Source organism: Rhea pennata, chromosome 8 (genome assembly GCF_028389875.1).
Source record: "Rhea pennata isolate bPtePen1 chromosome 8, bPtePen1.pri, whole genome shotgun sequence".
NCBI lineage: Eukaryota > Metazoa > Chordata > Aves > Rheiformes > Rheidae > Rhea > Rhea pennata.
This window is the reverse complement of record NC_084670.1, coordinates 38,358,780-38,368,266: the sequence shown is the minus strand read 5'-3', so window position 1 is coordinate 38,368,266 and position 9,487 is coordinate 38,358,780. Positions and strand designations below refer to the sequence as shown.

The 9,487-nt window shown below is 51.1% G+C and overlaps 1 protein-coding gene across 1 annotated transcript; it reads right to left on the bottom strand.

Annotated features, from left to right (window-relative positions):
* Nucleotides 1-340: 340 nt before the first annotated feature.
* On the bottom strand, nucleotides 341-1,240 carry LOC134143714 (olfactory receptor 14A16-like; the record flags this gene model as incomplete). The annotated part of the gene is made up of 1 exon (XM_062581987.1): nucleotides 341-1,240. A coding segment is annotated over exon 1 (738 nt), but the record flags the coding sequence as incomplete, so codon positions are not given.
* Between the last annotated feature and the right edge of the window lie 8,247 nt (nucleotides 1,241-9,487).

The following is a 9,487-nucleotide window of genomic DNA, read 5'->3' as shown; positions in this document are numbered from 1 at the left end:
TTGTGGACAGGGCCTGAGGGACTACAGCTTTGGAGGAAGGGCCCAGCCTTCAGGCACGGCCCCAGGAAGAACCTACTTTATAAGGATACTGTGAGGGAGTCAGCTCTGACCCGGGGTTAGACACAACTTTATCTGGGTAGCAGGTGAGACAGAGCAGTCTCAGTAAAAGTGGAATGAATCCACCTGTTTCTGTAGCAACATGACAATAATAACAACAGTAATAACAGCAATAATAAAAAACAAGTGAACAAAAAAAGCTCAGTCCTGGTACAAGACACAGCAGGAGTCGTTTGTGGAGAGCAATGGCAATTTAGCAACAGCTGAAAAATGTCCATGAAATCATTTTCCTCAGTGCATCCTTGAGCTCCTTGTTCCTCATGCTGTAGATGAGGGGGTTCACTGCTGGAGGCAGCACTGAGTACAGAACAGCCACCACCAGATCCAGAGCTGGGGAAGAGAGGGAGGGGGGCTTCAGGTAGGCAAACAGGCCGGAGCTGACAAACAGGGAGACCACAGCCAGGTGTGGGAGGCACATGGCAAAGGCTTTGTGCCAGCCCTGCACAGAGGGGATCCTCAGCACAGCAGTGAAGATCTGCACGTAGGACACCACAATGAAAACGAAACACCCAAAGGCTAAAGACAAACTAACCACAATAAGTCCAGCTTCCCTGAGGTAGGAGTAAGAGCAGGAGAGCTTGAGGATGTGGGGAATCTCACAGAAGAACTGGTCCACTGTGCTGCCTTGGCAAAGGGATATGGAAAATGTGTTGGCAGTGTGCAGGAGAGCATAGAGAAAATCACTGGCCCAGGCAGCTGCTGCCATTTTGACACAGGCTCTGCTGTCCATGAGTGTGCTGTAGTGCAGGGGTGTGCAGATGGCAATGTAACAGTCATAGGCCATGACTGTGAAGAAAGAATACTCTCCTCCAAACAAGAAGAAAAACAGAAAAACTTGTGCAGCACATCCTGAGTAGGAAATGGCCCTGGTGTCCCACAGGGAATTCACCATGGATTTGGGGACAGTGGTGGAGATGGAGCCAAGGTCGAGAACAGAGAGGTTCAGCAGGAAGAAGTACATGGGGGTGTGGAGGTGGTGGTCGCAAGCTACAGCCGTGATGATGAATCTGTTGCCCAGGAGGGCAGCCAGGTAGATGCCCAGGAAGAGTGAGAAGTGCAAGAGCTGCAGCTCCCGTGTGTCTGCAAATCCCAGGAGGAGGAATTCACTGGGGGAGCTGCTGTTGGACAATTTGCTATCTTTGGACATGGAGGACTGTCGAAAGGAGAAAAGACATCAAGTTAGACATTTCAAGCAAAAAACTTCCCACATGTTACTGTACTCATACAACCCACACACTGCCTCTCTCTTTACTGAGTGCATCTTTGTAGAGTTCCCTTGCTTGAGTTCCACTTTTCACTGGCTGAGTATGCTGTGAGGAACAGGGACCAGAGGAGTCAGTCCTGCTGTGCAGTAGCGGGAATGGAGTAGTGGGGGTGACTGGCTCTAACAATCACAATTTTTATCAGCTGAAATCCATTAATTGTGTGAAAAGGGCTTTTCAGCATCTTCATTCCAAATTGTAAAGAATGCAGGTTTTGGAACAGAGTTTTAGGGATATTTTTATTTTCTTTTCCAATCCTTGGCATTTCTACTTTGAGTCCAGAGAAAACAGATTCACTGTCCCTTGTTGCAGAGTGAGGACAGCTAGTCTGTCTATTAGTCCTATTCCCAGCAGTCCTGTGCTTCCACCTCTTTGAGCTGCTGGATATATGCACTCATACATTGTCTTAAAGGGAAACCAGACCCTGCTGAGAGCAGAGGTGTCTCCTTTCAAAATGCAGGTCTCCAAACTTCCCTCCCTTTCTCCATGCACCTGAGGGAGCTCTCCACACTTCCTTTCTAGCCAAGGACACACAGGGCTCTTTTCAGCTGCCCATATACTGCCACCATCTCCGTACTCCCAGCATCTCTGAACCTTCTCCATTTGTCTCTCAGATATCACAGTGATGCTATGGGACAGCACTGCCTTTCTGGAGGGCAGCTCTCAGCCTGGCAGAGCACCACAGGGAAACAAAGAACCATTAAGACTACAGAGGGGTTCTCCTTAACGGAGGATCAGCTAATTCTGCAACCCAAGAGACAGCATTTCTGGAACCAAACAGGTTAGAAGGGGGCTGTGGACCCCTCACTTCCATGCAGATTCCTCTGTCGCCCAACTCACAGTGTTGGTGTCTGAACTGCAGCTGAAAACCCATCCACCCCAGAAAGCCCGAGAGAAGAGCAGGAGCTGCACAGACCAGAGAGGAAACAAGGAGCAGCACCATGATCCTGCTTCCAAGGGAGGCAAGAAGAGAGACAGGGAGGGGGGTCTTGGGAAAGCCTTCCCCTTACCCAGGTGGGCATGACTTGCCCAAATCTGTCCTCCCATAATCACTGTGTTAGCAGTTCCTGCTCATTCCCTGCCCATCTCTGCTGCCTGCAGCAGTCCCTGCTGAGACCTTTCTCTGTCCCAACATCTTTTCCCTGTCAGTGCTCACAGACCCCATTCCTCTGTGTGCTCAGTTCTACAGAAACCTCCTGGGACTGTGCTCTGTCCAGAGGCATGTCTGCACATGCAGTTCATTAGGAGCTGGTCATGTAAACCCCAGGGAGGCCACAAGGGTGATGCTGATGCTGGCTGTAGGCTAAGCTGGGGGTCGAAGGGGTTTGCTGAGCTTTCTCACAGAGCTACTGATCTCTGTGTGTGAACTCTTGTGAGTCCCAGTTCCCTGCCAAAACAGAAAACCCACCTTTTTTTCTCCCTGTCAGAATTAGGGAGAAAACCAAAAGCACAGAGACCAGAGTGAAAGCTCCTTCCCTTTCAAGTAGCCCTTCTCTTGCTCTTCCTTTTGACAAGACCCCTTGAACATGTCCTATGCATGAATTGGAGCTCTGAGCAGCCTTGACCCATGCTGCACCCTCTCAAAGGGAAAATGAACCTGCCTGGGCCAGAGTTAGTGCTGTCATTCAGAGCTTCTCCCTGCAGTGCCATTGGGAGCTGCCCGGGCAGGCTGAGTTCTGACCCTCACAGGTGGCAGAGTCACCACCCTGAGCACCCAGCACCTTGGGGTGCAGGGATGCTGCTCTGAATCACTGCCCTGCACAGACCTGGGTGCACGCCCCAGCAGCACACCGCTGCAGTATCCCTGGGAGAAGGAAGAAGGGTGCCGTGTCCCTGTGACAGTCTGCAGCCAAACCCCTATTCTGAAGCATCTCCTCCTCCTGCCATATGCCCTGGATACTCCAGAAAAAAAGATCATTAAAAATCCTATCAGAAGACCCCTCCAGGAACCTCCGTAGCATTGCCCTGCAGCCAGAGACCTACCGTGTCAGGGGCTGGGAAGATTTCTCCCACAAGGAGCTCTCCTCTCTCTTCCCACTCCACACTGCCTTTCACATCTCTCTGCCTTGTCTCATCTCATGTTAGCAGCAGCAGGCAGTGACCGGAGCGCTTCTGCTCTTTGCAGAGGAGCTGCTCCTGCACACAGCTGTCTCTGGGCAGTGCTGCCAGGTTGCCACGAGCTCCCTCTGTCCTTGTAGCCTGGCTCTGCTCTGGAGTAGAGACCCAGCTGAAGGCATGAATTTCTCTGTCCCTTGGGCGCCCTCCTCCAGGGACATGTTCCCTGAAGTAGACTAAAATTATCATCAGTGGGTCCCTCTCTAAGCACTGAAGGAAGACAGACTCCATCACTGCAGTTTGTCTCCTCAGAGAATGATTATCTGCAAGAGGTGGAAATGTCCCACTCTGGAAGCCCCTGTTCCCATCTTTCAACTAGACAGGACTAGAAAGGACTCTAGGACTAGAAAGTTAATGTACCCATGTTTCAGGTATTGATTTGGATGAGTCAATCTGGGCATCGCGTATCCGTTTAGAAGCCCTTGTGCTGGAGTGCCATTCAGATGGCTCCCACGAACTCCACAGATGGATGGGACCTGAGATTCTCCTTGCCTAAACTGAAGTGAGCACAAAAGAGATGTCTGCACATGAGCTTCTTGCCTCAGCTCCCGTTGTAATCACTGGAGATGGAGGGTGTGAGTCAGCTGCCCACACACAAACATCTGGTGACAAAGGTGGTCCAAGGCATGTGCCAGTGTCTGCTTGCTCTGACAGAGTGATGGTGAGACCTGTGTCCTAGAGCATCAGATGGGGATCAGTGGGGAATTTTCTTGGCCATCTCAAATGACACTAGATGTCTTCTGGTACTATGAGAGCTCCACTCAGTATGAAACTGAGACAAGGGCAGATCCCTCCTTTCACACTGTTAGCGTAGTTCAGGGAAGACACTTGATTCAGTGACAGAAACGAGGCTGGCAGGGCCATGTCAGATGCCCCTGGTGTCGGGCTTGTTTCTAGCGGATACAGCATGGGACCTAGAGGAAAACCAGGCTCTTTTGGAATGCTTGCTGAACAACTGCCCCAGGGCATCTTAGGTTTCCTGCTGATGCCCAGACAAATGAATCCCACCACTGCCTTTAGGGAAATTCCATCCCATCTGCATCCAAGTGTGCTGCATAAATGGGAGGCACATCACACCAAGGACTCTGCTCTAGTCTCTGCACTCTCAAACCCTACTTGCTCTCCTCCCCCTCAACCTCATCTCACCCCGGGATGATATGAACCGGAACTGGGCTAATGAAGACCTCAAGGTGGCTGGATCAGAGGCTGCCTAATTAAAAGTATTTCTACTTTTAAGGTTTTTTTTATAGGTTTGTTATTTTTCCGTTTTCAGAATAAGTGACAGTAACATTCTATATTTGAGATCCATCCAGACTGTCTCCTAATGAAGTCAGGACATGTAGGAAAAGCAGTGTCCTGGGGGGTCAGATCCAGTGAGGACAATCTTCCTCCTCGTCTGCCCAACCCGACCATTGCTCCCATCAGCCACCTGGGACTGACATCACTCTTGTGAAAAGCTAACCTTATTCCACTGAAGCCTGCAACTGAATAGTACAGCTCATATGCCCCAGTTTCCTCCTGCTTTATCTGTAAATATCTTTTATTTGTAGCTAGATAACTAGCTACAAATCAACTCAAAATGTTCTTCCCCCCCAAATAAATTTAAAAATTATTTTAATTTATCATTAAAATTTTAATTATCATTGAAAATAATCACACTCCTGGACAGTATACTAAGGACAAGCTGTCTCACATGAGGTCCACTTTCCACAGGGGAGAGCCTCACTAGAAATCTTTTGGACAGATAGGAAGCAATACATTGAAACAAGATTAAAGATTTGGCTAAAGGGACAGACTACTGAAAGATGGAGCAAGCCTTAAACTCCCTGAAATACACAGCAGCATCTTGGTATCTGAATACACTAGGAGTATGGAAAGGAGGAAACCTGGGAAAAATGGAAAGTTGCAATGTCCAGCTGGTGAGCAGGAAAGGCAGTGTTAAAAATTGTCTGTTTAATCAGGGTGTGTGGTAAATAGAAGAGTAACACAGCTCCTGGGGCTCCCAGGCCTTGCTGTGGGCCGTGCTGCTCTTAGGGCATCTTGGTTGTGTTTCTGTACAAAAGTCTGAAAAAGTTTTGATGTGAGGCCATAGAGAAGAGAGATTTTCTTGGGTGCTTAGAGGAACCTCTGCAGGACTCAGGCACGTGGAAGGAAACCCATCCCACCCACATCAAACCCATTGCTTGCCCCAGAGGCCTTCCTGGACCCTCACACCAGGAGCAGGATGGAAGGTGGGGCATGGCCACATCCTAGACTAGCCTCCAGCAGACCTTCAGCTCCACCACGTGAAACAGCATAAGTAAGCTCTCTAAAGCAACACTTCCCATGCTCCTGGTGCCTACAGAAGATTTTGCATAGGCACAAAATAGACAGGGCAAAGGCCTAATGGTTCAGGGCTGGGGCTCACAGCATCAGCTAGGCAGTGTCAAGGGCTGAATAAGTAATCCAAAGAAGTAAACGAGTCCTTTCTTTTACAGTGACTTGGAAAGCCCCATCTCTACGAGCCAGCAATGTGCCCTCCTGGCCAGAAGACCAATGGAATCCTGAGGTGCATTAGGAAGAGCGTTGGCAGCAGGTCGAGGGAGGTGATCCTGCCCCTCTACTCAGCTCTGGTGAGGCCTCATCTCGAGTACTGCATCCAGTTCTGGATTCTCCAGTACAAGAGAGACATAGAGGTACTGGAGAGAGTCCAGCATAGGGCTACAAAGATGATCAGAGGACTGGAGCATTTCTCCTATGAGGAAAGGCTGCAATAGTTGGGCCTGTTTAGCCTGGAGAAGAGAAGACTGAGAGGGGATCTTACCAGTGTCTATAAATATCTTAAGGGGTGTGTGAAGGGGGTGGGGCTGGAATCTTCTCAGTGATGCCAACAGACAGGACAAGCGGCAATGTGCACAAAATGAAACACAGGAAGTTCCACCTGAAAATGAGGAACAATCTCTTTGCTGTGAGGGTGACAGAGCACTGGAAGAGGTTGCCTAGAGAGGCTGTGGAGCCTCCTTCTCCGGAGATATTCAAAGCCCGCCTGGAGACAATCCTATCTAGCATGCTCTGGGTGACCCCTCTTGAGCAGGGGGGTTGGACTAGGTGATCTCTGGAGGTCCCTTCGAAGCTCAGCCACTCTGTGAATTTGTGATTATGTGATCACTTGAGGTATTCAAGGGGGATGGAGCCTCCCTTCTGTAAGATTTGCCCTGGGACAATGCAAAGATGAGGAAGAGCAAGAAGGCTGGTTGTAGAGACATTCTCAAATTCCAGCAGCTGCAGAGCTGGGAGCTGGTCACTGCACAAACACCTGAATGAGCCAAAATGCAGGTCTGGAGGTGCAGCACTGCCTTTCCAGCTCTGCACCAGAGTCTGGACAGCAGCACTGCAGTGTGTGGGCTTGTCCACAGAAGCCCAGGGTCAAAAATGTAGAGGATTCAGGGAGCCAGGGCTGCACAGTCTCCCAAGAGAGCCAGGGTGTTGTGAGAGATCCATGGTACCAAGGCAGTACAGGCTCTCAGGAGAAGCAGGACACCGTGGGGATAGGTACTGTACCCAGGGGAGAAGCACTGCTCCAGGGTGACATGGAAAAGCCCAAGGAACAACAGAGGTCCAGAGATGAAAACTGCTTTCCCCAGGCTCAATCAGAAGCAAAACTGGGCAAAATTAAAGAAGAATGGGAAAACTTCCCTAGATTTGCTACCTGTTTTCCCCTACTACTTTGGAAACTGGCAAGAACCAGCACCCCAGATAAAGCCCTATGGATGATGTGTATTAAGAGCGCGTTTGCTCTTTTCTGACATTTTGTCTCCATGTTAAGTACTGCAGACCAAGAAAACTTACTGAGGAGTTTTAGAAACAAAGCCTGCTTTGGTGCCTCAAGGAGGAAGGCTGCCTCCTGTCCCCTATTGTCCTGTATTCTACTGCTACAAAAACAGCCACCCATAGGAGAAGCCAATTTTGAGGCTCACAAAAAGCATCTCAGCACCTGGTCATGCTTTGTGCTGTCCTGTGAGGTGCCACATGACTTTGATCTCATCTTTGAGACTTGACCTCTCTAATGCCTCATTTAAAATATTTCACAGCATTTGGCACCATCTGGAGATGTTCCTGCAGCTTTGGAAAGTAACTGGGGAGAGTGGAGGTGATTACTCTCCAGAACATGAGGGGAAATCCCTCTGTTCTTTCTCTGGCTGTGCCATCTTCACGGTGATGATCCACTGAGCCCCCAGATGACATGAGGAGAGGTCACAGTGGGATGTGACACATCACAGGAAGGTCTTCCTGGTGCCACAGGGATGTCCTCACTTCCCTGCAAGCCACAGGCACTGCTGTCATGCTCCCCACCACTGCCTTTCAGAGCTGCTCCATGACAAGGAGTGGGAACAGGAGGCAGCAGGGCCACACTGGGGTCCCTCACTGACAGGCACAGGAGCAGAGACACATTGGAGAGGAGTTCTGGGTTACGAGACTGGAAGAGCATCCTTTCCCTCCAGCTAGAGAGATCAGCTGAGGGCAAGAGGGCTAGCAAGACGAGGGGCTGCTGGACTGAGACCATCAGCCCACATCTCAGTTCCTTGTTCCCAGTGTGCCTGGGGCTGAGGCTGCCTTGAGCCCCAAGGCTCGTGTGTGCTGGCTCTGTCACCTCTTGGCAGGGGGCAATCCAAGGGCAGCTTTCCCTGGGAATGGGTCCACCTTTCAGATCTGTCTCTGACAGGAAATTGGTCCTCTATCTTGCAGACTCGGATGTCCTGCAGATGCTGTAGGCTCTCAAGAGCCTGCTAGAAGTGCCGATATAGGAAATGGATGCACTTTGTAATAACCCCAAGTCATCTACTTCTGAGGGAGAACCTTTCTTCCTTCTGAATCCTTTGATGCTTCCAACTTGACAGTGCATGTTTTGGGCTCAGAGATGTTCTCTTCAGAGGGCCACAGCCTCTGTCCTCCTGCAAAAAGGGGTCAAACCTCTGCACTCAAAGGACAGTCTGTATTGGAGAGCAGCTTGGAAGCAGGTGGAGGTGCCAACCCCACCCCACAAGTCCCTGCTGACCTCAACCATTTTTCTCTGAGCCGTGATGTGCAGTGCTGGTAGGAGTCCAACAGGGACATCTCCCCCAGCCCCCTTCTGGCCCCACACCTCCACTGCCCAGCACTGGCAGGCCCCGACCTGCTCTCCCCCTGGCTGCCCCGTATCCCTGAGGCTCCTCAGTTCTTTGGAGCAACATGCTGGGGCCAAGCCCAGTCTAGCCCTGGGGAGAGCACCCTGGAGGGGGAGAGACTGACTATGAGCAGAGGAGGCAGGGCTATGGATGCATCCAGATGCCAGTGGGTGCCTTGATGCTGGGGCAGGGACAGAGATAGCGTTGCTGCCCCAGGGCTGCTTTCCTTCAGGAGCTCCAGCTCCATGGTGGAGCCATGACCATGGGACACAGTGACCTGGGACAGAGGGGAGCTGCCCTTCAAGCCAGATGTGCCAGCCTGCCCCCAACAAGCTTGGTCAGGGTGGCTGTTAGGGTTTGGGGCAGGAAGCTTTGCCTCTGTTGGGTGCTGGAGACCCATTTGCAAGCCTTTCACAGAGCTGTTGTGGCCACCACAATCCCCACATGCTGCTCAGTGCTGCATTTGCAAGCTCCTGGCCAGCATCTGACCAGACTGCTTGTGTTCTCACCAGGGTCTTTCCCCATGTTCACTGTTGTCCTGAAAACTCCATTTACGATGTGCTCTGAGAGTGGCTGTCCCCATGTGTCCTGCCATGCCCCAACTGTTGCTGTTGCTCCAGACCTCTTGCTTGGCCCTGAGACCCTCCTGGCAGCAGCCTGGAGGGTGTTTCCAGAGTAGGTCTGTCCCTGGGAGCTGCTTGGCTTTTCCAGGGCCTTGGAAGCTGATGGGCAAGTAGTCCTCCACTCGCCATTAGCCCTGCTCACAGGTCAGGGTGAAGAGCTGCTGAATCCTGGCTCTGCTGGTTTCCCCAGCTGAGATGCCCTGGCCTGAGTCCTTCCCTGCGTTTC